The sequence below is a fragment of the Rhinoraja longicauda genome, chromosome 8, assembly GCF_053455715.1.
Source record: "Rhinoraja longicauda isolate Sanriku21f chromosome 8, sRhiLon1.1, whole genome shotgun sequence".
Taxonomy (NCBI): domain Eukaryota; kingdom Metazoa; phylum Chordata; class Chondrichthyes; order Rajiformes; family Arhynchobatidae; genus Rhinoraja; species Rhinoraja longicauda.
In genome coordinates this window covers 46584367-46597093 of record NC_135960.1, presented here as the reverse complement: position 1 = coordinate 46597093, position 12727 = coordinate 46584367, and the positions used below count along the sequence as shown (strand labels likewise).

At 39.5% G+C, this 12727-nt stretch overlaps 1 protein-coding gene across 2 annotated transcripts in view; it reads right to left on the bottom strand.

Annotated features, from left to right (window-relative positions):
• Positions 1-12727, bottom strand: part of LOC144595927 (coiled-coil domain-containing protein 148-like) — a 56347-nt gene that overhangs the window by 3328 nt on the left and 40292 nt on the right. For both annotated transcript variants that reach the window (XM_078403854.1, XM_078403855.1), the window contains 7 exons: positions 11770-11908; positions 9610-9816; positions 9171-9311; positions 7941-8059; positions 3327-3444; positions 1498-1638; positions 303-460 (listed from right to left, as the gene is read on the bottom strand). In XM_078403854.1, coding sequence (XP_078259980.1) covers positions 314-460; positions 1498-1638; positions 3327-3444; positions 7941-8059; positions 9171-9311; positions 9610-9816; positions 11770-11908 — 1012 coding nt within the window. In that variant the 3' untranslated portion in view covers positions 303-313. The remainder of the gene's footprint in view (positions 1-302; positions 461-1497; positions 1639-3326; positions 3445-7940; positions 8060-9170; positions 9312-9609; positions 9817-11769; positions 11909-12727) is intronic.

Here is a 12727-nt window from a genome sequence, read left to right as displayed (position 1 = left end):
TCTCATCCCCTCCCTACACACTAGGGGAAATGCACAGAGGCCAATTATCCTACAAACCCACACATCTTTGTGATGAGGAGGAAACTTAAGCATCTGGAGGAAAGCCTCAATACTGCCTTAATAAATGAATTTTAAAATCACTTCCTACTATCATTGTCACTGTGTTATTTGCACCATATGACTGATAAAGATATTTTAGATGAACTGGCCAACATAGGCCATAACGAATGTACAATATAACTAGAAAACAAACCAGATTCTTGTTTGTAAAGCAAAATTGTTACGCTGAAAGTATGACAAACCTTGAGGAATATCAATCCTTAAAAATAGTAGATTCCATATCTCTTCTCGGAGGTCTTGCTGGAGGGATTTTTGATAAAACCTCTCTTGCATAAAAAGTATTGTGAAGTCCTGCTTCTCGAAGTGCATGTTCAATTCGAATACGAGGATCAGCGACTATCTGCTCAGAAATAAGTGATTTATTTTGAATCGTGGTTAAATGTTGAAGTTGGAATTATACGATCAAAACTTAATTTGAGTCACAACTTCATGGGATGAGATTGTGGCAGCATCTGTCAGGCCAGTGGGAGAACATTCTGCTTGTGTGGAGCTGACAGATGTTGTCACTAATACATCTAGATGCGTTCATCCGCCATGGACCGGGAACTCGCCTGCTGCGGACCGAGGACTCACCCACCGCCGACCCGCCGGAGGGTCTGGCTCGCCCGCCCAATGTGGAAGGAGTCGGACCGAGGGCTGGTAAGCAGACCAGCGGTGGAAGGGAGTGATATAAGAAAATAACTGCAGATGCTGGTACAAATCGAAGGTATTTATTCACAAAATGCTGGAGTACCTCAGCAGGTCAGGCAGCATCTCGGGAGAGAAGGAATGGGTGATGTTTCGGGTCGAGACCCTTCTTCAGACAGAAGGGTCTCGACCCGAAACGTCACCCATTCCTTCCCTCCCGAGATGCTGCCTGACCTGCTGAGTTACTCCAGCATTTTGTGAATAAATACCTTCGGTGGGAGGGAGTGAACTGCATCGACAGTGGGGTGGGCCACTGGAGGCCCTGCAACAGCCTGGAGCTTGGCTGAACCAGGCGCCAATCCAAGAGGGCGAGCACATGCAATGGTGGAGCAGTGGTGGAGGACACCACAGCTACACTTGGCCAGGCCGACCCCACATTGCTGCCAGGACAACGGGTCTTCATAGACAGGTCAAGAACCTTGCACTTACAAACCGGGACTTGAAAATGGCACCAAAACAATTGACTGCTACACACTTGTACTGTATTTGAGATGCTTATCTAAGATGTATCTAAATGTGCTGAACTGTATACAAAGATGAATTTCATTGTAACTTTGTACATGTGACAAATAAAGTACCTTGTACCATTGTATGCTTAAATATAAATAATGGCTGTTTGTGCAGACAAAAGAAGACACTTGCTGCACCATTGAACAGAACCCCAATAAAAAAGATGTAATCACATTGTACCTGCTTATCGGTGTATGTTGACAAAGGAAATAGTGATTTTTGGGGCAAATCTTCTTCTTGTTCTCCAATGCCAAAGCGAGCTCTTGAAGCTTCTGTGTCACCCATCATCCTCACAGGATCAGGTTCCGCTGTAATAGCAAACTACAGAAACAGTTGACACATGAGCTGCGATTAGAAGTCAAAGATTTTGTATTTGTTTGATAACGTATAAATATAAAATATACAAAAGTTTATTAGAACTATAATTGAAAATTGTCGTGTTGGTATTTTTTATTTACTGAAGTTCTTAAGTATTTGAATTAGTTTCAAAATAACAAAGTAATATTAAAAATATGGATTCAATGGGATATGGAATATGCAAGCTCTCGGTCCACTGAATGCATACCACTTTGGTTAGGGTATATAATATTCATTCAAGGTTCCCAAAGCAATCTGTGATGTCTGACATCAAAACATTAACCACAAAATAATATACTTCCCTCATTATTAGGCCAAGAGATACAGGAATGCTCTTCCCATTTCCAAGTAATAATTGTGAAAACTGCTGGTTCATAATCACCCATATAACTGATCATCTTAGCTGCTATCCCCAACTGCTCAAGTCTCAGTCTGAAGAAGGGTCTCGACCCAAAACATCACCTATTCCTTTTCTCTAGAGATGCTGCCTGACTCACAGAGTTACTGCAGGATTTTGTACCTATCTTTGGTGTAATCCAGCATCTGCAGTTCCTTCCTGCTCAAATCTATCTGCTGCTTTTGAGTCAGTGAGCCTGCCAGCTAATCTCAGTCCCTTTCCAAAGTGGTGAACTTCATCTAGCACCATGCTTTTTCTTGCAGCTCAGCAGTAACATTCAGGTGAGGCCAACAAACCACTGTGGCCTATTTAGCCACTTACAGAGGCCATTGAAAGTAAACCTATTTCTGAACAAATTCTGTTTGCTTTATGCAACAAAAATTACACAGTAAAATCACTTATAGTTGTTAATTTTGGATTTAGGACTGCTAACGAGCAGAATGTGCTGACAGTAAAAACACTGGAGGTGTTTTAAAGCCTGGGTCCCAACTCAATAGAACTGCAAACGAGAGACAGAAAACAAATGTTAGATGTAGCTCCTGTGGTTCAACTTGGTTTAGGTTGACCTGGCAAGACAAATGTGGAGCTGGGAAGGGGGATGGGAATGCTTTGTGCTTCTCCGTATCCTTGATCACTGCATTGAAAAGGTCTATTGCCTAAAATATGCAGGCTCTCAAATTCCCAGTGTTTGGGCCTCGTAAAGATGAAAAAGGACAGAATGTTGGCGTGAAAAGTCTATCAACACTATTTTCAGAAAATTATTTTTGGTAAGTTGAAATTGATATTGAGTTCAATATTTTGCCATTTGTCTACTTTGCTGATTTCAGCTGACTTAATAATAAAGTTACAACACGTGGCAGTTTCTTTACTTACGATAACAAAAAGTAGCAGAGAAAGGCGAGGGATGACATTGTTTTCCACACAAACTAATTCACAGGTCAACATTTGCCATTTAGATTCCATTGAGTAGAATGACCACAGGTAAAATACTCAAACTGTCATCAGTCTTAAGAGTGGAATAAATTAACCAGCATATTTTAGAATGTTTTAAATGATAGATAAATGACTCATGTTCAAATTAATCCATTAACAGTGCTTCACTGATGAATTGGATGGTTACAAAAATTGTTTAAAAAATATAATCTTAAACAATATGAGACATTGTTTCACAGTTCTGAAATGGAACAAAACACACAAAAAAGAGCACTAGGTATTATGGTGAGGCAAAAATTTTGCTTTAAAATCACATTTGTACCTGTTGCCAGTATGCATCAAGATATTTCTGATGTTCCTCTTCTTCCTGCACTTTCTTCAGAATGGCTGTCTTCTTTTCTTGAATGTGTGTCTGCAACATCTCCTGTCTGTATTTCACCCTGTCAACAATTAAACATTGTCTGTGCTTATTGTCTCTTAATAATCCCACTGTGGTCGTGTTCAAAGGTAAAATAGTCTGGAAGTGGACTGAAATGTAGATTATTATGTGAGCAAAAGCAATGAGAGTAAAAAGCAGCTGATTTGTAAAGTTAGATCATTAATATTTACTTCTAAGAAATGCAATTTGCCATTCCACAATGTATTTTTCACAAAAACCTAAAGCTGGATTTTCGTTATTTGTGTGAATTCACTGTCCTCTTGGTACATTTCTTTTAGTATAAACATACAGCGTGGAGACAAGCCCTTCGGTCCACTGAGTACATGCCGCCCAATGATCACCCCTACACTAGTGTAGGAAAATAACTGCAGATGCTGGTACAAATCGAAGGTATCGCAAAATGCTGGAGTAACTCAGCAGGTCAGGCAGCATCCAGGAGAGAGGGAATGGGTGACGTTTCGGGTCGAGACCCTTCTTCAGACTGTACACTAGTTTTATCCAATACACTAGGGACAATTTACAGAAGCTAATTAACCTACAAACCTGTGCGTCTTTGGAACATGGGAGGAAACCAGAATACCTGGAGAAAACCCACGTGGTCACAGGGAGAACGTACAACATCCGTACAGATAACATCAGTAGTCAGGATTGAATCAAGGTCTCCTGCGCTGTAAGGCAACAACTCTACCACTATGTCACGGTGGCATCCTGTCTGCAAGGTCCTCCCGTAGAGAGAGGGCAATACAGTCTCACATTGAACGAGGTTTATACAGGGTGCAGCCAGATCATGTACCTCATAGTGAGCAATGGATATGGAAGGAGGATCAACTAAATAAACAATCACAAGCAACAAAGCATAACTGGAACAAATGAGAGACAAAAAAACAACAGATCAGAGCAGACATCCAACCCTCATCACATCCCCTGAGGAAAGAGTAAGGATTACCACCCAGCCAAGCCCACCTTTGTCAATTAATGTAGAACATTAAAGACATTCATCACATGGAAGGAGATATTCAGGAAATATATCAAAACAAATGTTTAGACCTTATTTTTCCACTATTTTGGCAAATCATTTTTGTTTGAAGCAAAGATTTTTGTTGAGAAACAGAGGTCAAACTACATGTGATCGAAAGAACTGTGAACATTTTGTCAGGCAGAGGCCATCTCAGATGAGATCTAATGGTTGGTATTTCTTACTATTTTTTACTGTGCTTTGGGCTACTTCAAGAGTGTTAAGAGTGTTTACAATAGGATATGAAATTCTTACTTGCTGCAGTTTAACAAGCCCATAAATGCAAAAACACATGGATAAATATATAATAATCCATAATAAATTAAATTAATAACTGTAATACCAGGTAATCATTATAGTGCTCCAGCCTAGTGGAGTTGATGCCGAACTGGCCTTCTCTTTTCTTTTCATCCCGTCTTCTCATCCCTGGCCTTTGCCCAACAATCTACCTATCAAAAAATCCCCTCGCCTGTATTCACCTATTACTGGCCATGCTCTGTCTACTCCTCCTCTTTTCCAACTTCCTTTCCCGTCCCCCTGCAATCAGTCTGAGGAATGGTCCCGACTTGAAACGTTACCAATCCATGTTCTCCAGAGATGCTGCCTAATCCGCTGAGTTACTCTAGCACTTTGTGTCCTTCTCTTATTTCATTTGTACACAAATCCCTTCTTGTGGTGTGGTATTATGCAGCAAATGTTATCTGGACATAATGGCCATATTATAGCACAGCATGTTATCAAAGTACTCCAAACAATTGAACTATTGTTTGTATATCTTAGATGTGCTTCACTGTGACTTAGTTACATTACCAATCAGCTGCTCTGCTGGATTTCACATTGAGATCAGGAGCCTGCTTGTGATGGGCAGTACCAGCCTCCAAATTGCTATCTAAGACTCTTTTGCCAGCTTTAAACAATAGATCGGATTTGGCAGCAAAATAACAGTAAGATTCACAATGTTCATTTTAATGAGTTCAGAAATTTGATAGAAACTTCCAGTGATAGAACAGGAGCAGACAAATGTGATAAGCCTTAAATACCACCAAACAATCTCCTATTTCATAAAGTCATGAAATCACAGAGAGACAGCACTGTGGTGAACGCTGTCCAGTCCATCACGGGTATTAACTTCCCCACCATCAAAGGGATCTCAAAGGCCCTGCCTCAAAAAGGCAGTCAGCATCATCAACGACCCTCACCACCCTGGCCACACTTTCATTTCACTCCTACCATCAGGAAGAAGGTACAAGGGCCTGAAAACTGTGACCTCCAGGTTCAGGAATAGTGTCATCCCAACTGGCAGCTTCTTGAACACTACAAATCACAAACTAAACTACAAACTGCCTTGGCTGCAACTAGGAACTTCGGGCTTTTGTTTTTGCATTAATATATATTTTTAATTTATTGACCTTTCTTTTGTTTATTATCTATGTGTACTGTGTTTACAGACAGACAGAATTCAGACATTCCTTCCTACACATTTCGTTAAACCAGCATCTGCAGTTCCTTCCTACACATACTAAGAATTTAATTGTTGTTTTCGTGACATGTGACAATTAAACACTCTTGACTGTTGAGAAACAGGCCCTTCAGCCCATCAAGTCTGCATTCACCATTATGCACCCAGTTTTACACTAATATTACCCTAATCATTTCATTTCATTTTTATTTTATTTCATACATGTTAAAAGACATCAATTTAAAAACAAAATAAACAAAAAAACAGAAGAAATACAAAGAATTTCATCCATTACTTAACGTCTTTATTCTCCCTAGATTTTACACCTCATCGACACATTTAGGGCCGATTTGCAGTGTCCAAATAACCTATACATCTACATATTTGGGGGATGTGGGGGAAAACCGAAGCACCCAGAGGAAGCAAGCAGTCACAGGGAAAATATAAGGCTCCATGCAGACACCACTGGAGGTCGAGAGTTGATCTGCGTCACTGGAGCTGTGAGGCAGTAGCTACACCAGTTGTGCCACTCATATTTCTTATTTTAATTAGTTTGATATTTAAAAAAACACACTGAAATATGATTTATTCCACTCTTTCTTTTAGAATCTTCTATCACTCCCTCAAGCCAATTTTTCTTTCCCTGATTAATGATCTTTAGATCTGAAATATGAAATTTTATTTTTCTGCAGATGCTCTCTGAACCGCTGAGTATTACCAACATTTTCTTATTTTTATTTTCTTTTCCTCTTATTTTACAGTTGGTATCTGATTGGACTCTGAATATTTGCTAATACTACCCAGTTCAGACTTAGCGATGCTCATTAACAGATTTTTAAATCAGATCGGTTAAGGGGATATATAATTGCAATCCCAGTTCATGCAACCTCCTGAGAATGAACACTGCACTTTATTAAAATGTGGCTGCCATAGCAAAAGCATACAAATTGTTGTTGGGAAGTGAAAATGTAATGAACTATGCTATTTAATCACAGGTGTCTCCTCATTTCTCCTCCATGGCTACAGCATGAATTACAGGAGTCAATAATGTGTATTTTTGCACAAAATGCTGGAGTAACTCAGCAGGTCAGGCAGCATCTCGGGAGAGAAGGAATGGGTGACGTTTCGGGTCGAGACCCTTCTTCAGACTTTGCCTTGTTTAAACATAAAACGCTTACCTTATACTTTAAGATTTATTTATTACTTCACTGGCAATATGTTATTTGCACTGGAGATGCAAGCCCCCCATAGCATACTTGATTATTAAAGAGCCCTCCATTTCCAAATTTGTGGAAATCAACATCATGTTTCCTACTCTAACAGGGGTCAGTTAAATAAAGGCATGCAATCTGGCAAATTTACTTATTTTTTCATTGTTGTATCAAAATAATGTTGCAGTGTCTCTGGACAAAACCGTGGAAAAAACATTGCAATGAAACAAAGCATCAGAATGTTATTAATCCATCTGTTTCAGTCTCTCAATTTTCATACATCGCATCATCAATTCTTTTCCTTTCTCATTTTATCTTGGACAGCCCTTCACTTTCCATGTCTCGTTAGTGTTTTCCTCTCTTATGCACTTCTTCATAATGTTTGTACCAAAAGTAAATTTAATATACATCCAAATGCCAGCAAAAGAAAACTAAGAACTCAAAGAAAAGCATCCTTTTCTTGAAGTTAGTCTACACTCAAAAGACCAACCCACTGCAATAGCATAACATTTTGCTATATTTACTCCTTTTATAGACAAATTTAAAATATGTCATAGTACAGCACAAAACCAGACCCTTCGGCCCACCTTGTCCATACAAACCAAATTGGTTTACTGAGCTAGTCCCACTTGACTGCATTTGGCCCTTCCTAACCCTTTCTAACAACATATTTGTCATTCTGGCTTTATCTTTTTTTAAATATATCGTGTGTTGTAGTTCATGACAGAGGAAATAGTCTGTAGTTTTGAAAGGTAAAGGCAACCAATATTGTAAGGCAGCATTTAACTGTAGGATTTGCAATTCATCCTTACCTCTCCTTGTCCTTTTCCATTTGGTTAGCCATTTCACTTTTCAGTTCATCCAGACGCTGTTGGTATCTTTGTTCTAACTGTTCCCTCCTATGTTGCTTCTCAGCATAGCACTGCTTTATCTGCAATGTGATGAATCTTTTAATTTTAGGGAGTTTAAGTAACGTTTGCTTTACAAAAAATTGGAAAAAGGCAGCATTAAATCGATTCTGAAGAAAAATAATGAGTGTCTCAAAAATGTGTGCGGATTTCTCGTAGAAATAGTATGAAGGGGCCCGACCCGAAATGTCACCTATCCATGTTCTCCAGAGATGCTGCCTGACTCGCTGAGTTGCTCTAGCACTCTGTGTCTTTGTTTGGATTTCTCCTTATTCTTTCAGTATGGAAATGCAGCATGATATGATATACCAAATAATGGGGACCAGAAACATTGCCAACACATGCTGGATAACAAACAGATAAAAACAACTAAATTTATCATTCTTGATTCCTTACACAGTTATCTGTGTTGAAGTATACATAGTATACTATGCAAGTATACATGCATAGGTGACAGGTAAATAGAACAGGGCTATAGAGTCTCCCACTGTAACACTTCATTTCTCCTCCATGGCTACAGCATGAATTACAGGAGTCAACAATGTGTATTTTTGCTTTGTTTAGACATAAAACGCTTACCTTTGACTTTAAGATTTATTTATTATTTGCTAAGGCAAATAATAAATTCTTCACTGGCATGACATTATTTGCACTGGAGATACAAGCCCCCCCATAGCATATTTGATTACTAAAGAGTCTCCCATTTCCAATTTTGTGGAAATCAACATCAAGTTCACCACATTAATAGGGTCAGTCAAATAACAGTATGTATTATGGCAAAATTACTTATTTTTTCGTTGTTGTATCAAAACAATGTTGCCATATCTCTGGAAAAAACATTTAAAAACATTGCAATGAAACAAAGCATCAGAATTATATTAATCTGTCTGTTTCAGTCTCGCTCAATTTTCATACATGTCATCCTCAATTCACTTGTAACATAAGATACATATTAATTCTCAGTGGCTAGTAAATGCTGTGATTGTTTAAGTCATTGCAGATCGTACAGCAAACAGCTATGTGAGAAAGCACACATAAATCAGCTCTACGTGTCATTTTCATGCCGCCAATTACAAAAATGGGAGCAAGTAACAGGGCTATCAATTAACAATTTGCAATATACAGATCGCTTACTATTTCTTTATCAATAGCTCTACGGCACATTTCCTTTTCTACTTCTTTTTTACGTTGTTCTATTTCTCTCTCTGCTTTTTGGGCAGCAACAGCGGCTTCCAGTCTTGCCATTTCTTCTTGATGCGCACGTATTTGTTGAACCTGGAAAGAACCAACGCTGTATTAATGATATTGTAAGGATATACTAAAGGTAATGGACAGTCATGATATGTACCATGTTAAAATAGATGAATAGATACATGGAGTCATACAGCAGGGAAACAGGCCCTTTGGCCCAACTCACCCATGTCGACCAAGATGCCCCATCTAAGCTAGTCCCATTTGCCTGCATGTAGCACATTTCCCTGTAAATCTTTCCCATCCATCAATTTACGCTAATTCCTCAGTTTAGCTCTGCAACCACATTCTAATGCCTCCGCAAATCAATATTTCTGCTCACCTTTTGGTTTAATTCAGCACAGATTTCCTGCTGTTTCTGTCTGTCGTGGGCTTGTATCACCTCAAACTCATGAGCAATACAGGCTTCAGCAAATATCATCATCGTCTTTATCAGCAGGTCTTTCTTGTCTCGGGCCCAGCTCTGAATTAGAATTTTCTGCTGCTTTCTCTTATATTGAAAGGTATCCCACAATCTCCAGTGATCAATCTGGAACAAAAGTTTCATTATTTCTTCATAATCTTATCTTGCTAATTGATATTATTCTAAACTCTGTGCTGCTGCAAAAATAAATAAAATGGAATACATTTATGGGATACGTAAGGGCCGGTCCCAGTTACGCGATTTTTAAGGCGACTGCCGGAGACTGTCAAGTCGTAGCAGATCGCCGAAATTTTCTTTTATCCTATGACAATGACCACGACAATGCCGAGTCAGGTCGATAGAAGTTACTTTTTTTGTGAAACTAGCACCTGGCTGAGAGATTACACCGTCTTCGGAAACATCGCGAAATTCCCACGCTTACCTGACACCTCCAATCTACCTGTCAAATGTCCTGACGGTAAATAAATTGGTTAAACAAAACTATCTTCTGGTATCTTCAAATGCCTTTTCTTAATTTAATATTACGTGCTTCTGAATGTATCTGCGACAACCTAGCAAACCTGGGGACAGCATGTGACAGCGCCCGCAATAAGCTACGATGCTTGGCGACAAGAGCCAGTTGTCGCCGAGAAATTTCTAGCAGGTAAATTTTTCCACGACGTGCCGAGATCCGTTACGATTCATTGAAGACTCCTCACGATCATGCCCACGACACCCCGGCGAACGTTCGGCGACAGCCTAGTTGACGGCAGTCGCCTTAAAATCGCCTAACCGGGACAGGCCCTTAAATTACCTGTAAGTCAGATAATTAGTTAGGGTTGAAGATGGTAAACATAATGATGCGTCACCCAGTATCAGAAGACAGACACTACTCCAATAATATGATCTTACTTCCAGAAGAGCTGTGTCATTCCAGCAACTTGAAATTTAGATTTTTATATGTCATGCTAAGTAATATCAAATTACATTTGTCACACGCTCACCAGAACAAAATTGCTAAACTTTTTTTGATGCTGACTTCCACTCATCAGTGTTGAATCAATTATAAACTTTCGCAATCAGTGCTGATGGGCACTTAACAAAAACGTCTCGCGCAGGGGATTTCATTCATCAGATTTCCCAATGCAGAGGCACAGGGGAAAAAATTAAGGCTTGGTTATTAGCATTAAATGCAACAGACCATTTAGACCACTGCTACACCACCATTAAGTATGCCTATCGCTCCATCCCTCAGCCTGATTTCCACCAGTCAGATCATCTGTCGGTGCAGCTGCTGCCAACTAAAAGACAGAGATAGAAGCAAGAGGCACCAACATAGAACTATAGCATAAGAACTGGCCTTTCGGCCCACGTTTGTGCCGAGATGATGCCATGATGCCAAAGTTAAGCCTATCTCATCTGCCTGCACATGATGCATATCACTCTATTCCCTGCACTCAGGGTGGGGGAGCAACATGGAATCATAGAATCAGGCCCACCATAGAAACGGCCAAGAAGTCCCATCTCAGCTAATCCCATTTACATGTGTTTAGCCCACATCCTTTCAAACCTATCATATCCATGTATCTGTCCAAATATCTTCTAAATGTTGTTATTGTACCTGCTTCAACTACTTAATCTGGCAGCTCATTCCGTATATCCACCACACTCTGCCTGAAAAAGCTACCACTCAGTTTCCTCTAAATATTCCCCCTATAACCAATGCCTGCTAGTTCTTGATACCCCAACCCTGGGAAAAAGACTCTGTGTATCATCCACCCTATCTATTCCCCTCATCATTTTATACATTTCTATGGGTTGACCCCTCGGCCTCCTGCACTCCAAGGAATAGTCCAAGCCTGCACAACCTCTCCCTCTATGGTTCAGGCCCTTTCCTGCCAACATTCTCCTAAATCTTCTTTGATCTTTGATTTCAACCATTCCCAGCTAGGCATTGGTTGGAAAGTTGGCATTTGAAGGAACTCAAGCAGTTACATACTGCTTATCTGAACAAATAGAAACTTATTTCTAGGTAACATTTTGCAACCATGCACATCTTCCTCTATCTAAATGACTAACCATATCTTGCTTGGATTTATGTGGTAGAAGCCTCATCATCATGTCCAAGTAAAGCATGTTTCGATTCTTTGTCTCGTGAGAATGCAGATCTGCAATGACTTGAAAAGTCCAATGTTCTTCTTCATTCCAACCACAATACCTGAGAGAAGAAGACATGCTAATCATCATAAACACAAAATGATACCGGAACATAACAAAGTAAAACATAATGGAGGTATATTTTCTGTTTTTTATAAATAAGGCCAGAGGAACAATAGGTAAAAATTACCATGGAGAAATTTCCACAGTGGTGCAGCTAGTAGACAGCCCCCACACAGTGACAGAGATCTGGATTTGATCCTAACCTCAGGTGCTGTCTGCGTAGAGTTTGTATGTTCTCCCTGTGATCACATGGGTTAATTTGCCTTGGTTAATTGCCCCTTGTGTGTAGGGAGTGGATGCCAAAGTGGGATAACATCGAACTACTGTCAAAGGGTGATCAATGGTCGGTCCTATACAAGATGCAGGACAAAACTGAGAGCAATGTAAAAGGGGAAGAGATCAGTGGCATGCACCATGCTGTCAATTTTTAAATAATGGTTGTTCAAGAGCATGACTTTAAAATTTCTAACTTATAAACCTTGAGACTGACGCTTGTTTGTTGAGACAGGCAAATAAGTGCAATTGCTTACCGATTAAATTAACTCTTGGATTTGCAAGTTACTGCATTCCCACAATTGTAAGGCATCACAAACAACATGCATTTGCAAATATGTCACGCAGATGTATATGAGCAAATGAATGAGAAAATACCATAGATAAAATAAATATAAACTTGATAAATAATAAAAAGATTCTACAAGAAGATTTTATAGTAGTCTAAAAGATTGTCAATATTTGTGAATGACAAAGACGTCAAAAAAAATCAATATTTTGAGAATTGAGATGGCTGGGTTTCCTTTGGGTGCTCTGGTTTCCT